This window comes from Chinchilla lanigera, unplaced genomic scaffold (genome assembly GCF_000276665.1).
Source record: "Chinchilla lanigera isolate Chin_1 unplaced genomic scaffold, ChiLan1.0 scaffold00018, whole genome shotgun sequence".
NCBI lineage: Eukaryota > Metazoa > Chordata > Mammalia > Rodentia > Chinchillidae > Chinchilla > Chinchilla lanigera.
This window is the reverse complement of record NW_004955419.1, coordinates 27619527-27635865: the sequence shown is the minus strand read 5'-3', so window position 1 is coordinate 27635865 and position 16339 is coordinate 27619527. Positions and strand designations below refer to the sequence as shown.

Below are 16339 nucleotides of genomic sequence, written 5' to 3'. Positions count from 1 at the left end.
GACTCCACTTATTCACAGAGAAGTGGATTAGCAAGTGGCTGGGGATTTAGCTCGGCGGCAAAAGCGCCTGCCTGGCATGCGCAAGGTCGTAAGTTCGGTTCCCGGTACCAGACAAAAACCAAACAAGTGGATTAGCACAAAATCAACACATTCCAGCTGATCTTGTGTGATTCTACAGAGTTAAAGGGAAAGAAAGGAAGATTACACTTTTTGCAGCTCATTCCACCCCCACACAAAAAGTTGAAGCTATATTATGGCCACTTTGAGGGTAGTTTGGGAATATTCCAAACAAATGGCAGATAACCTCTGATCTAATCAGAAGCAGACAAGCAACATTCTGAGCAGTCAGATCCTTCACACTGCAGAACAGAGATCCGCTCCTATGTTCAGTGCTTTCCCATTTGATTGCACTTCCCCTCCTTTCTCTCATTTAAGCTTCAGCAGAGCCCTGTAAGGTACACAATCAGGTCAGAAGTCGCCATTCCATCATACTAACCACAAAACTGAGGGAGGAAGTGACTTGTCCAGGGGCCTATGGGGAAACAGCTGCAGAGACATAACATGAACCCAGAATTGGGCTCCTGACTCTAGCTTCAGCTTTCTTTCCTTACACAGTTCACCTGGACACAGGCAATGAGCCCTCACTTGACCAAAACCCAGATCGGAGGTTCACAAATTTATCACCTGGGTGGAAAACTGCCCAGCACAATGGAGCATTTTAAAGTCAAATTTGATGCCAAGTGGGCTTGTAGCCCTGAAGAGTCAGCTGCAGAGGAGGCAAGAGGCCACACCCAGGCCGCAGGCATTGTACAGCCGCTGGAAGAATGGCCTATAGCTATGTGATCTCTGAACACTGAGATATTGAATGACTACCACTGCCCAAGCTCCGACCCTTACCCATATCCTATGCCTCCAGCTGTCTTGCTTGTTGTCACCCTTCCCCAGACTCCCTGAGCCACTCTCAAGACCTTGCAATTAAAGGGTTAAAGCCATCACAGCAGGAGGCCATGTCCTGACAAGCTTCCATTCTGACTGATCAATGTCCCCTATCATGCTAGATATTTTTAATGTTACTCCATCAGGCAAGAGACCTTGGGGAAAGTCTTACTGCTTCTCAATTTTGAGTACAAAGATACTTTTTTTAACAGCTATAAATTCCACAGTCCTCACACCTTGCACACATCCATGGTAGGTACTTTACTTTTTAGGAAACACTGAGGACATTTTTTGTCTACTAAATGACCAAAACTTCAGTGATTTCTTTAAATGAACTTGCATTTTATTTACTATGCATAGCCAATCAGCAGATAATGCCGACTGCTGGTGAACTAGAGTCATTTTCTCTTCCATAGGATAAAAATTGTAATCCAGCTGGCCAAGCCTTCCCTGATCATCTTTATAGCTGAAGAAATTGAGTCAGGAGAGAAGAATGGATCTTTCCAAACCCATTAACTATGTGGAGCTAAAAGTTGAGGCAGATTCATATCCAAGACTGATTGGGCCTGGGGCTGTTTTATCAATGGAGCTGACTGCACAGAGGACATCTTGGGCTGGGCCACTAATGATTCTTACATTATGGGGCAGAAAGCACACCTGGAGGTAGCCAGAGACAAGACCCAGTGTTCTTTTACCGAATGGGCAAACCTCACAAGCACCATCCAAATCTGTTGGATTTAGGCAAGGAGGTTTTACAATACAGCTCAACCTCCAAAGATAACCAAGACTGTCACAACTAGAGACCTGAAAGATCAGGGGATCTGTACTTTTTACTGTCCGCTAGAACTTACTCAAAGGCAGAGTTGGAAGTGTAATAACACAGGAATGTTAGGGTCCTGCAGCAGATGAAAGACAAATCTCTAGGAGGTGAAAGAGAGGGATTTTGAAACCCATGTTAAGCATATGGCCCTGGTTGAGCCATATTTAACTATTTCTATCTCAATTTCTAAATCTGTAAAATGAAGCTGTTCTGAGGATTGATGAGATGTACTAACATATGAATAATTCCCATCTCAAAGCCTGATACATGTGCTCAAAAAATGTTGTTTCCTAAAATCACCAACAAATAGAAATTTCTCCATCCAACAGAAGAACTGCATCCTGACAGCTGTTTTAAGAATGACCACCTTGTGTGGAACAATAGTTCTTTCAAATACCTCAATTTTTTATTTCTTCTACTTTTTTACCTCTTTGCTCTTTTATTTCTCCTTTTATCTAGCACTATCCTAATGCAACTTTAAACTAAGATGGATAAATTCTGCTACCTAGATGATCTTATTGTCCTTGCTCCAGGTTGTTGGGCAGATACTCTATTCTCCACCAATACTATTTCTCCTGTGTGCCTGCATTTTCTCATGACCACTTCAAAGTGTTTGGTGGGTAGCCCAGAAAAGAAGAAAGGAAGAAGAGGATGTGGTCACTACTTCTCCTCTGATGCCTCCTTTCTTACCTGTGCTTAATCTCTTACTTAAACCCTTCATTAATTCTTTCACTAAGTCACCAGGTAATAATTCAGTGCTTTTGGCAGATTCTCTGCAAGGTCAAATAGTGAACAACACAAATAATAAGAGTGGGTTCAAGGAGATTAGTTAAAAGACCATTAAAATAAAACAAATAGGCAAAAGATAAGCAAGGAAATAGAAAACATAACAGTAGTGGTATACACAACTCGACCTAACATATGCATAAAACACTCTATACAATAATAGCAGAATACACATTCCCCAGAACAGGTCACATAATAAGCCATAAAACAAGCTTCAATAAATTTAAAAGAATTGAAATTATACTAAGTATTTTCTCTGACTATAATAGAATTAAATTAGAAATCAATATACAAAAGAAAATCTAAGAAGCTAAAAAAATGTGGAAATTAAATAATATGCTTCTAAATAATCAATGGGTCAAAGAAGAAGTCACAAGAAAAATTAAAAAACACTTTCAGATGAATGAAAATGAAAATAAACACACCAAAACTGATATGCATTTTAACAAATTGATCCTAAATTCATATGCAAATGGAAAGGATTCATAATAACAACAACAACAAACCTTGAAAAAGAAGAACAAACTTGTAATATTCATGTTACCTCATTGTAAGTTTAAATCAAAGTGATGGCAATGAAGACTAATGGTGTAGCAGAAAATGCCCTCCCCACCAGCAGTATACTTCAGTTTCTGTTAGTTGTCCAGGTAACAGCTCCTGTAACTTCTGTTTCTTAGAAATGATTGGTCACTGTGATACATAGCTGGGCACTATGATGCACATTGTAAGAACCAATCAATAACTGCCAATACTCTGCGTGTGTCTTCCTATCTGCTTATGCCATATAAATCACAAACTACCAAGGAACAGGGCCTGACATTTTTATAAAGATTGATTCCTTGTCAGTTCCCATCAACATAAACAAATCTGCCTCCAAATCCCGGGTGATGGAGTTAAAATAAAATCAAGCTGCTGCAGGACTCGCTGAAGCTGCCACTCCCACAGCTGAACAAAGACCTGAGAATTCTGCATTGGCAAATGCTGCTGCAGCTTTCCAGCCAACAAAAATAACAAAACAACCCAGTCAAGCACTTCTCAATGCATCAAAGAGGGGGCAAAAAGCCCAACAATATGTCAAAAGTTACTACTGTTACCCAGAAGCCTGATAAAAGCCCTTCAGCTCAGGATCCTGATAGACTGTCAAACTGCTAAAATACTCCTCTCCTGCCTATAAAGCCAGTTCAAGAGCTCCACACTGTCAATGCTGCCATGATTGCCCTTCATATCCATTGTCTCAATCTGCCACCCACAGCCTGCTGGTACACCTGCCTGGACCTAAAGAATGCCTTCTTCTGCCTTTGATTGGCTCCTGTCCGCCAGCTCCTCTTCACCTTTAAATGGAAAGACCCCAGTTCTGAACTCAAAGGATAACTGACCTAGACTCAATGTCGCAGAGGTTCAAAAACTTGTTTACTCTTTGGAGAAGCCCTCACAGCTGTCCTCCCTAGTTTCCCAGAACAAAATATCACGGCATTTCTGATTAATGACACAAAAGCTGCCTGCTGGAAAGACACAAAAGCTCTGCTGCAATACCTGACAGAAACTGGCTATAAGCTATTTTGGGAAAAGACACAAATCTGCAAAACAAAAGTCAGATATCTGGGATTTGACTTAAAATAGGGACACCATGAGGTCATATGCTCCATTCCAGTCCCAACTGCAAGAAAGAAACACTGCACATTTCTTGCAACTGCTGGCTTCTAAATCTGGATCCTTTTGTTCAAAAAAAAGAATAAAAAAACAAAACAAAAAACAAGGCAGTCTATTAGCCCCTGGGAGCACCCAGTAGCCTACCTGTGCAAATACTTGGATCCATTCACTAAGGGCTATCCCTCCCCAACTTTGCCTTCATGCTCTAATAGCCACTGTCCTTCTGATCAAGAAAACTGATAAGCTATGAACTGTTCTCGAGCCAACAAGACTTAAAAATGAAACCCCTGACAGATGCTGAGTACACCCCGTTTACAGATAAAAGTAGCTCTGTTAGGAATGGACTCTGATAGGCTAGATATGCTGTGGTCACCTTGGACAAAGTTATTTTGGTCAAAGCTCTCCTGCAGGGATGGTGTGCACAACAAACTAAACTATGAGCCCTCATATACCCTCAGTTGATCTGAAAACAAAAAGGCCTACTGCTTTCTGCTGTCATTTGAATATCCACCAAAACAATAAAACATCCTGTAGCCAAGGAGGGTGGTGCACACCTGTAATCCCAGCACTCAGGAGGCTGAGGCAGGAGGATTACTGCAACTTCCAGGCCAGCCTGGGCTATATAGTTAGTTCGGGGCAGCCTGAATTATAGGACAAGACCCTGTCTCAAAAAAAAAAAAAGAGAGAGAGAAGAAAGAAAAAAAAATCCTGAGTCATGAAGAAAAAAACCATAACATCCCATGCCTACCAGCATCTGCTCCACTGTCTGCCAGTGAAAACAGTAAGCCACTAACTTGCCTAAGTTGGGCTCAAATTTGTAATCTTTTAGCCTCCCAGAGTGTAGGGATTACAGACATGCACCACCACACCCAGCTAAACTTGATTTTTTAACAAGAGTGCTGTTATGTTTTGTATCTAGATGCCCCCGCAAAGCCATATGCCTCACAGGGATTTTTTTGGAGGTGGCTGAATCTAAAGTATGTGACTGATTTGTAGTGCAAGGCTAGGATTAAGGGTGCTGGGATTAAGGGTGAGTGATTGCTGGATCAGTCCAATGATTGGATTGGCATGGCCCTAATCCCAGTAGACTGGATACAATATAAGGGATAGAGAGAGGCTTGTCTCACTCTATCTTCTTGTTTTTGCTGTCTTCCACCACCATGAACTGTTGCCCCTCTGCCATGTGCTGCCCTGCCTTGGAGCCAGCCAATTATAGACTGAAACCTCCACAAACTGTGAGCTAAACAAACTTTTCTCCCTTTAACTTTGGGTGTTGGGTATTTTGTCTTAGCAACAAGAAAAGACAAGTGTCAAAGAAACTCAAGAAATTTTTTTCAACAAACTGTTCTGGACAAATGAGTAGACAATGAAAGATAAATTATGACTTACATCATATATATGTAAAAATTAATTCTAAGAATATCATTAACGTAAATGTAAATGCTAAAACTTCTAGAAAACAGCATAGAATACCTTAGTAACTTTGGGTTAGGGAAAGATTTCTAAAATAAGGCACAAAAATCACTAATTATAAAATTAAAATGCAATAAATTGGAAGATTTGCTCTTCAAAAGTCACTGTTACAAAATGAAAAGCCAAACCACAGTCTTCCTGGGAGAAACATACTTGCAAAACATATGTCTGACTAAGGACTAGTATCAAGAACACGAAGAATTCTAGCCAGGCATGGTGCTCCATGCCTGTAATCCCACCACTCCAGAGGGTGAGCAGAAGGATCATGAGTTTGAGGTCAGCCTGTGAAATTTAGCAAGTTCAAGGCAAGACTGGACTACAAGGAGAGTGACCCTCACACAGAAAACAAACAAAAAATACAAAGGAAAATAAAAGACTCTGAGAACTCAGTAAAAAAAAAAAAAAAAAAAAAAAAAAAAAAAACTCAATAAAAATTGGCAGATTTTAGCAAAGAAAATATGAATGGAAAACATAAAAAAAAACATCATAAGTAGTTTTTAAATGGCCCCAATTGTTAGCGCTTCTTGATACTCACACTGTCATCCCTTACCTGAACAAGGGCAGGACCTAGTGACTTGTTTCCAACAAACAGAATGTAAATAAGAGTGATAGGATGCAACTCTGCAACTGGGCTTCAGTCTTGGGGTCTCTCTGGCATTCTATCACAGGTCACCAGCCACTGTGTGTTGTGAGGATACTTGGGCAGCCACTGGAGAAGTCCACAGGATGAACAATGGAGCTCAGCCAACAGCTATACCATAAGTGAGCTGGCAGTGGGCTCTGCAGCCCCTAGCCAGCCTTGGGATGACTGCTGCCCACCAATTTGGCTGCAGTTTTGTGAGAGACCTGAGCCAGTCCACCCAGCTAGACTACCCACAGATTCTTAACCCAAAGAAACTGTGAGATAATAATGTTTGTTGTTTTAAGATAGTAATTTTGAAGCAATTTGTTACACAGTCAAAGATATTATTACTTATGAGGGAAATACAAATTAAGGCTACAATAAGATAACACTATACACTCACTAAAATAGGTAAAATCAAAAAGGCTAACCAATCAGGTGTTTGGTGAGACCATAAAGTAACTGCAACTTTCACATCCTACTAGTGGAAATGAAAAAAACATAGCCACTTTGTGAAAACAACCTGGTAGTTTCTTAAAAATGAAAACATAAATCTGTCTTATCACCCCAACATTCCCCTCTTAAGTATTTACCCAAGAGGGCCTGGGGATTTAGCTCAGCAGCACAGCGCCTGCCTGGAAAGCGCAAGGTCATGAGTTCGATTTCCGGTACCAGAAAAAAAAAAAAAAGAAAAGAAAGGATTACTTAAGTATTTACCCCCCCAAAATAAAAACATGCTTACACAAACTTATACACAAATATCCAAATACCCATAATAGCTCTGTTTATGATAGCTAAAAACAGAAACTACCCAATGCCCATCAACAAATGAAAGGATAAACAAATTGTGGTGTATTCAAATAGTAGAGTGATATTTAGAAAAAAAAAAAAAGAACGGACCATTGATATTACAACATGGATGAATGCCAAAATAGTTACACCAATTAAAATCATGGGACAGTATAGAATATACTGCATTATTTTGTTTATATAAACTTCTATAAAATGCAAACTCATTAATAGTGACATAAAGTAGGTGAATGATTGCTTACTATCATATATGACTATGAGTCACAAAGGGGCATGAAGAAACTCTCAAAGGATATATATGTTAACTATCTTGATCATAGTCAGTTACAAGATACACTTGTGGACAGTTGGTAGCACTTTATTAGGAATCGTAAAAATGTTTGTGGCCCCATAAATCTTGCACTTAGAAATTTGTCCTAAGGATATTTCAAAAGAAATAAAAAGCTCTTTATACAAACACGTTCCTGGCAGCACCACCTATATCAAAGATACTGGAAATTACCTAATTGCCCAGCTACAATGAGAGAGTTAGATCAACACTAGACAATTTCATTCACAATTATAGATTAAAAAAAAAAAGTGAGGGGCAACATGTGGTTATGTTTACAAAATAATGCAAATGTATCATGTATAAAGACTACAGAATTGTACATACATCATGGTTACACCTATGCAAACATACACTTTCTGTATATGTGTAAGAACACAAAAGAGAAAAAAACACAGAACAGAAAAACTTAGTAGATGAATGACAGGTAATTGGCATGTGGGGAACTTTTTTTCCTTGGGTTGTCTCTTGTGAAGTTACAATGTTTTCATAACAGTTTTTAAAATGTCTTCTTGTTGGTTTTGGCTCAGCCTCCTAACCTAGGGATTACTGCAAGCATTGGGTCTGTCAGCTACCAGCACGAACACCTCAGTATGGTCAGCTACAAGCCGGTCAACTTACTTTTTGTGTCTTCTTCTAAGTCACAAGTAAAATGCTCAGCATAGCTAGGGTGTGGTGTGAAGGACACTGCCTTTTCTTCCTTGGTGAAAGTCCTCCACTTCTGTTCATCTATTTATGCTGTTTCGGTACCATAAACGACAAATTCTAGAAACTCAGCTCCACAGGGAGGGGTCCTAGGAAGTAGGTCAGCAAAGAGGTCGAACTGCTTGCTTAAACTGAGACAGTCTTGCCTTCCCACTGGGTAACACTGTTGTTAATCATCTCTGGCCTGCAAATGCCCAGAAGATGAGGCTGTGCCACAAATCAGATACGGGGTTATACTAGAAAGTCTTTCTGAGGGTTAGAACTTTGAAGATAGAAGTGAAAGAAGCCTGCAGAAGGGTCTGGAAAGCACTGATGTGATTCCTTCAATAGCTTGTTTCTAGGCCCCTACTTTGGTTATACAGGGTTCTCAGGGACAGCCCAGCCTACTGGGACACTGACCTCTACATGGCAGCCGAATGATGGCACCTCCCAAACTTTGTCACCCCTGCCTCCTAGCCACTTCTAGAGAGATTCTTCTTTCCCACTGACCCAGAGTGAGGTTCCAGCAGTTCCAGTGCCACTGTCCCACCAGCCAGGACAATTTGGCCTGACAAGGGCTCAGGCCATGATGGGCATGTGGACAGCTTCAGGACTGAAGACTATGCCTCTAAACCCACAGAGGCTGGGGCCCAGTCCAGTGCTGAAACTTTCACCATGCTCCTGCCAAAAGGCAGGGACAGATGTGCCCAGGCAGAGGCTGTGGCTGCATGCAGATCCACATCCTTAAATTTCCACAACACCAGAGGATGAGGCTTCCCATTTGAGACCCTCAGACCCCAGCCCAGCAGAGAGCCAAGTTACCCAAACAGTTTCTCTAATCCAACTTCTCATCTCTAGAAGCCAGGATCATTCCAGTATCCCCCTCACCTGAACCTAGGGTAGAAGCTGCTGTTTTGAGACTGAATCTTCCCTTGTGTCCACTTATCTCCAGTGAAGCCCCTGATTTCAGACCCCTTTACAGCTGCTCACCTGCCCAGGTGGTCTTTTCCAGTTCCCTTCTAGGTCTAGAGTTTTGAAACATCTCCTGGATGAACCCCTAATGCCCAGTGACAGGCCTCTGAGACTAGTCCCAGGTCTCCTGATACATTAATGACTAGGGTTGATCACTATGTGTTTAAATAAAACATACAATATAAATAAAAAATAATCTATTATAGTAAAAGACACGCTGCCATTGAACCCCCTCAACATCCTCCTCCTCACTTCGACTACACTTATCTCATCACTCTTGGCACTTCCTGAAGCAGCTCTGGAAGTCCTCTTTCATAAGTGTCTTTGTGTGGTATGATCAAAAATACAGTTAGTGCCGCCATCAAGGGCCATCCAGCAGAAGAGCGGGCTTGTAAAAACATTACAGTGTGTGCTCATCTACCTTGCTCACTGGATCTGGCACTGTGAGACTTCTGGCTCTTCCTCAAAACTGAAATGACCACCAAAGGTAAATGTTTTGAACTGACTCAGGACAGTGAGGCAGCCATGGCAGTGCAACTAAAGACACTCATAAAACAGGACTTTTAGAAGCGCTCCTCAAAATGGCAAGAAAAATGGGGTAAGTGTTTGAAGTAAGGGAGAGGATATTTTGGGAAAGATTAATAACAATGTACCTTTTACTGTAATGATTTTAAAAATTTAAATATTCACCATATCTATCATACTGCATACTAAGTATGTATTGATTCAAATAGTTATGATAAAATGTTATGTATGTGCAAGTTAATATTATTAGCCTTCAACAACCCCCTTACAAACATTAGTATTCCCCATTTTATAGATTGAAAAATAGAGGCTGAGGGTGGATAAATGATTGGATCAATGTTGCATAGCCAGGAAGAGGCAGAGAAAGACACTGACTCAAGACGGAGCGACTCTGAGTAACAGGCTCTCACAGGAGGGCTTCCTTGTCCTGGTGACCCGGGTGCCAGGAGCATAAAGCCACTTTTCCCATCCTCAGTCTGGAAAAGCCTGCCTCCCCCCTCCCACCCCAAGTGCCCCTTTCAGGGAGCCCTCCCTAAGCCTCCGGGAGCAGCTCAAACACTCCCTCTTTGGGCCTATCTCGGCTTGTTTGGATTTTAGCTCTGGTCTCATTTTGTGAGGCAATTATTTGGTGATGTGACTGTTGCTGCACTTCTCCGAAGTCCTCAGGTGTCCAGGTGTCTTCAGATGCTAAAGGAGGCAAGACCAAAAGCAAAAGGAGGGTGGCAAGGACCAGAACTGTGTAAGGAAGGACCTGAATGCCAGGCCCAGAAAAGTGCACTTGACCTTACTGATTGCTGATGGAAGACACTGAGGGCCTCCTTGGGCAGAGACAATGCCCGCTGGTGAGGTCTGTTTGGAGACTTAGGCGTGTAGAGAAAGTGTACTGGATAATCTGCCTCCCTCCCCTTCCCAGGCCAGTTATGCAGAGTCCACAGAGAACCAGGGAGGGCAGGCCGAGGATCCAGACGCCCACTTGCTCAGCTCCAGCGCCCTGTGTGGATGTCCACTGGTCCTGGCCTTGCCACGTTGCGCTCTCCCCGGGGATGGAAGGGTTTTTTCTGGGCGGCCTAATTGGCTGGAATGTTCAGCCAGCGCCTCCCTTTCTACCCTTTAGTGTTTCGTGGGGAACGACTCCGACTCCTGAGAGAGAGCCCTGAGAGGGAGGACACGAGGCCTTCCTATCAGAAGCTAAATGGCCGACAGCACTTCCAGGACTCGAGACAGAAAGAGGCAATAAAAAACAAAAACAAAAAAACACTCAATAAACACACGGAGAGTTGGCCAGCCCGCGCGTTTGTCCGGTCTTCCCACGCCACCGTCTGCGGCGGTGCTCAGCAGCCAGCCAGCCGGGCTGGGGTCCTCTGTGCACCTACCAGCCCAGCCCGAGGACGGGGACGGTCGCTCCTCAGACGCCTGGACCGCGCAGCCGGGCGAGCTGCACCGGCCACGAGCGCGCTGGGCAGGTGGAGGCGAGGAAGACCCAGGCTAGGCTGGGGAGGGGACTCATGTCACCGACTCTGCGCCTCTGGTGGTTGAACTAGAAGCCGATTTGGGGCATCTCTCTTTTAAAGCGGGAAGAACAGTCTCCAGCTCTTTTGCGATTGTCTTGCAAACCAGGGCCTCTGCCTCGAGTGAACACCCAATCTTCTGTGTAAATTCCGGGCATCCTGGCGTCCCGGAGCCCCACACAGCGCTCCGTGCCAGCTGTAGAAATGTGGAGGCTCCATTTCCTGAGGGTCCATCCTGCACCCAGGACTCGAGGTCGCACAGCGGCCAGCCAGCCTGGGCAGGGCAGGTCCGGAGTTCTATTCTCGCCATCACCTCCGCCCCGAGCCACAGCTTTCCCAGGAAGTCCACCGCGACACTCGAGCCTTCACGCCGGCAACCCCGCTCCGTGGGACTAGAAGATTTTGATGGATGCCCTGCACACCTCGCCCTGCAGTTGAAACCTCAAAGAGCGCAGTGGGGGAGTGTGGGGGAGCTAACCGAGTCCGCGTCCTCCGCGTAGTCGTCTGGAGCCAGATTCCTCCTCTCCACACCGCTGCAAAGCTCTGCAGTCCTGGGACTCTGGGTGCACCGGCCGCGCAGGAAGAGGGCTCCGCTGCGAAAGAAGTTAGGAAAGCAAGGTGAACAGGCCCGGAGGCTGCTGGCGGGGTCTAAGCAAATCAGCAGCAGTGGGAAGCAGGGGCTCCTCTATGGGCCCCAGCTCCCATGTCTGGGGCCAGGGCAATGATAGTTCTGCTCGCAATGCTAAAGTGAATCCTCGGTGAGACAGCATGTTGAAATTCGGCTGCTTTTTGAGAAGCGCCGGGGTCACACCACTGAGAGAAACAAGAGTCCACGTCAGCTGGGGACTCAAAATTGCAGCTGGGCTGCAGAAAAAATATTTTAATCAACCACATTTCTTCGACAGAGGCATCTCATGTCTCATGTCGGTCCATACAAGAGATGGACCTGAATTTTCCGCAGCAGCTTTTTTTACACGCCCACGTTTCATAATGAAAACAACTTAAAAGGCTAAGAAAATGATCACCGTGGACAATGTGGCCCACTCCATGGGTTCTCCACTTCACAGAAGAGGAAACTGAGGTGTCACAGGGTCCCAGGATGGCTCAAAGCTGCTGGGCCATTTATGAGCCCGGAGCTTGAGGCCTTCTCATAGCAACACACAGCTGCTGTGGACAGATGTCAACGGTGGTCCCCTGGCCGCGTGTGACATGATCATCTCTGTGGCAGGGTCTTGCTCTGATGCCCTCTAGGTCCATAGAGCCCAGCAACCTAATGAGATCCCTGGGTTTCTGCTGTAAGGAGATTCTCAAGCAGATTCAAAAATGTCCCAGCTCGGACTTCCTGTTTTTGCTGGGTAAGGAGTGTGGCCCAGGTTAAAGAATGAAGCATAAGTGAAGCTGTGAGATTTCAGGAAAATATGAAGATGCCACGGGGCCAGGGTTAAGAGCCGGAAGACCTATTTCCTTCCCCATCAGCAAGACTTTTTCCTTTCTTGTTATTCTTTTATTTTCTTATGTACATATTATTAGGGTACTAAGGTTGGATCCCGCGGCCTCCTGTAAAGCTAGGAAAGTGCTACCTGGCTACACCCCCAGCCCTCTGCAAGACTTGAAGCAAGTCCTTTCTGTGACCTGGGCCCAGTCTCCTTCCAGCTTTAACTTCCAAGATTTCCTTAAGTAGAAGAGCCAGCTACCTCTGTGTCTGCAGGCAGGGACATCTGGGCCAAGGGCAGTGCAGGAATTTTCCGTGACTCTTGGAATCCCCCTTGTCTTTATTTACCAACTCTCCTGCTTCAAACCAGAAGAGTAGTTTTACAGAAGAGCTTCCAACATCTTCTACAGAACCCCAGTAACCCTCCTAACACACGAGAATTTAGAAGCCCTGTGAAGGGGCAGGCTTATGCTAGGGGTGCTAGGAATACTAGAGGGAAGTAGATAGAAATCGCTTAGCCTGCCACAGCCATGAGAACCTAACTCTGCTGGACTAGGAGAATAATCTCCAGGGACTGGAACCATCATCCTTAGTTTTCAAATGATTCTCCAGTATTTGACCCCTAACACCATTAAAGAAACTGAGAAGGAAGCAAAGGGAAAAAGACAGAGCCGTCCTCACACTGAGTGAATTTTTATGAATGGTTTTTGATCCAAACGGGAAAACTGTGACTTTTGTATGCATCAAATTATTCAATCTAAATTTTACACCGTGAAGTCACAGACTCATCAAAGTACAGAACTTTGAAGTGCATTATTTGATAAAACATTTACGGGATAGAATCTTGGAAGTTTTTTGTTCATTAAAATCTTAGACCCCTCATCTTACAAATTCTAATCTCAAGAGGATAAATCTAGGTTTGGAGCAGAGGAAACAGTTGGGTAGTAACAAAGTTTAAGAGAGGAATCAGAATCCTAGATGAGGCCACAGACAGGAGACACAGAGGATCTGAAAATTCTGAGATGTGGAGGCTTTTAGCCATAGTTACTGGAGCTCAAAAAGCAGAGAACTATAAAGCCACAGGACCAATCATTAAAGCATATTAGAAGAATTACCAGAATAAGATTCCTGAGCTACAAAATAGTGGATCCAGTACTCACACCTTGGAATTAAGGAAGACTGTTGTAGATTTATAGGATCCAAATCTTCCTAAACAGGAATTCAGATTGAGTAACACACTTTAAAGCTGAAAAAAAAATCTAAAACTAAAAAAATAACTCCAAGTCCTGGCATCACAGTTTCAGGTACAAAACTCTAGTCCTACCATCTTAATATATAACCAATGGACTTTCAGATCTCGACTACGAGTTTAAAAGCCACAGGAATATGACTATAGTCAAAGAATTTTATAGAATCGTTTCTTTTGATTCATGGAATCACGTTAGAATAATAGTCCACAGTTTGAAATCGGAAAATCCGAATCTCAGAATCGGGGAAATACAAAGAACCAAACAATTTGTATCGAAAGTTCCCGATGGTATAATCCAGTTAAAATAAGTTGTTAAAAATATTTCCCCTTTGCAAAAACGGAACAGGAAGCAACATGGATCTTCGCTTCTTCCTTATTTCAGAAGGCAAGTAAGCGGGTTTGGGGCGCACATGCAAAGCCCGTCTTTACTCGTTCCTTCGAACACCTCTGCCCGGGAAGATCGGAAGATCGGAAGATCGTCAAGCAAATGCAACGACTGCTCCGCGGAGCGAGGATCTGTGCTTTTTGCCTCTTTCTTCAGATGGCAGCAGGGGCTGAACTGCTCTCAGCTCTGAAAAAACGGGACTAAACCTTGTGAAGGCGGTGCCACCCATTTCAGGCCAGAACCCTCGGCTGCGGAAACCTGGAGCTCCCAAGGGACCCTCAACTCGGCCCTGCACCCACAGCTCCCCCTGGAAAGCTCTGTACAGGTGGAAGCTTCCGGAGCCGTCTTTACGGCTCATCGCCATGGCCATCGCGCATGACCTAGGAGATCCCGAAGATCGGTCTGGAAGCCCAGCGAGGGGTCAGGAACAGGTCCAAGAATGACCGCAGAAAGCAGAACAAACCCAGGCCAGTGGAACTGTGCCGCGGGAAATCCGGGCTAGCCCGGAGTTCGGCCTTCGGGGACAACAGGGAATTTAACTGAAATCAGACACCCCTAAAGCAAAAAGGTCGCGTCTGCCCTCCCCACATCTGGGAGACGCGCTTACCTGCAGGAGCCACCCCCGCACTCCCTTCACTCCCTGTTCCGGGAAGGGGCTGCTTGCCCAATGTGGGGTGAGGGCGTGGGAGAGAGTTGAGAGCTACCAGAAGCCCTCTCAGTTGGAGGACCGGAGGAGGTGACAGCAAGAAGTCGGAACCTAGCGTTCATCAACTTTTAAACTGTGTGTCACTCTCCATCATATTGAGAGCGGTCGATGAAAGTGTGGAAAGCTTTCCCCAGATATTGTCAAAAGGGCTCGAGATCCAACCCCTTAGAACTGTCGAGGAACCCAGCACCCCAAAAGGGAAAGTGACTATCTCACACACATCGGGGAAGCGCAGTCTTAAAAGCGACGGCGCGTTAGAGGCTCCTCTAAGCGACGACGTCACCGTGCACTGAGATCAGAGGGCAAATCACCTTCGCTTTCCACCTTGGGAATCCTGGATAAAAGTTGGGACTAGAGTGAGGAATGGGCAGAGAAGCCGTGACTCGGGTTTGGAAATAATTCTGAAAGACCTCGGAGGCACCGCTCGGAACGTCTCCCTTCCTGTCCTCCAGCCAGCAATAACCAAGCGCCCCCGACGCGAGCCAGTTCTCTCTCGGGATAGAAGAGGCGACCCCTTTCACCTGTGAATCCCAGCTCTCGGCAGAAGCGGGAAAAATCCAAAATTCCACCAATATCTCCCAAGCGGGTCCCTGGACGCCCCTGGGCTGAGTCTTCCGTAGGCGCGCAAGGGGGCCGCTCCCCAGCACCTGCAATCGCCCACCCTGCTCGGACGTTGGCCCGGCTCCCGCTGCGCCGCCACAGCTGCTCCTCCTCGGGGAGGTGCGCCCACGGCTGGGGCGGGGGCGGGGAGTCGGGGGGCGGGCGGGGAACCGGCGCCGCCCCACGCTTCCTGGCGCCTTTAAGGAGGAGAAGCCGGTGGAGGGAGGAGCTGGTCCAGGTGTGAGTGTGTGCGGGAGCACCTCGCCCGAAGTTTGCGGAGCTGCAGCCCCACGCCGCGGAGGGGCGCAGTCGCTGGCCGTCCCGCCCGGTTCGTGCCGCGACCTTGCAGCCTGGCCTCGCCTCTGCCCTCGGCTAGGCCCGCCGCTTGGGCCGCAGGGGCGCGGCATGGGCACCCCCAGCCAGAGTGCCCCGTCCCAGCGCTAACTGCCCTCGGCCCGCAGCCTCCTCTTCGCGCACGTCCTCGACGGCTGCCCTCGGCCTAGAGCGGACCAGACCCGCTGCGGCCGCCCCGACAGGCACAGCTTCTGGACCCCTTGGTGCCGGGCGCCAGCACGGCTGCACCCCTTCGACCAGAGACCCGAGCCCAGTCCCGAGACCAGCGCCGCCGCCGCTGCCCGCCTGGAGCTGCAGAACTCGGCCGTCGGTGGGCAGACACGGCGAGGCCCCACCGCACCGCGCCAGCCCGCAGAACGCGGGTGCCGAGCTCCGTGCGTCCGGGCCCAGGCCGCACTGCGCTTGGGGCCACACCGCGAGGACTCCCGGAGCTCCGCGCCGCGGGACCAGGCATCTGGCCGGGACTCCCGTCGCGGGCCTGCAGCTCCCACACCCGCCA

General features: G+C 46.2%; 2 protein-coding genes across 2 annotated transcripts in view; one reads left to right on the top strand and one right to left on the bottom strand.

Annotated features, from left to right (window-relative positions):
- Positions 1 to 9562: 9562 nt before the first annotated feature.
- On the bottom strand, positions 9563 to 16294 carry LOC102021666. The gene is made up of 3 exons (XM_013513108.1): positions 16002 to 16294; positions 15408 to 15853; positions 9563 to 11707 (listed from the first exon to the last, which is right to left on the bottom strand). Exons 1-3 carry the CDS (start codon positions 16292 to 16294, stop codon positions 11424 to 11426), a joined length of 1023 nt encoding a protein of 340 aa, XP_013368562.1. The 3' UTR covers positions 9563 to 11423.
- The window catches only part of Foxe1 (forkhead box E1), a gene marked incomplete in the record, with an annotated part of 3303 nt that continues 2921 nt past the window's right edge, over positions 15958 to 16339 (top strand). The window contains 1 exon segment of the mRNA XM_013513218.1: positions 15958 to 16057.

Bases quoted from the DNA above. Each gene is read 5' to 3' on its own strand.
- LOC102021666 (XM_013513108.1), bottom strand. From the start codon at position 16,294: ATGCCTGGTCCCGCGGCGCGGAGCTCCGGGAGTCCTCGCGGTGTGGCC. The intron at 15,854-16,001 runs GTCTGGTCCGCT...GGCCTAGCCGAG, and splicing joins TGTCGGGGCGGCCGCAGCGG to GGCAGAGGCGAGGCCAGGCT. The intron at 11,708-15,407 runs GTGAAAGGGGTC...CTTCTTTCGCAG, and splicing joins CCGAGAGCTGGGATTCACAG to CGGAGCCCTCTTCCTGCGCG.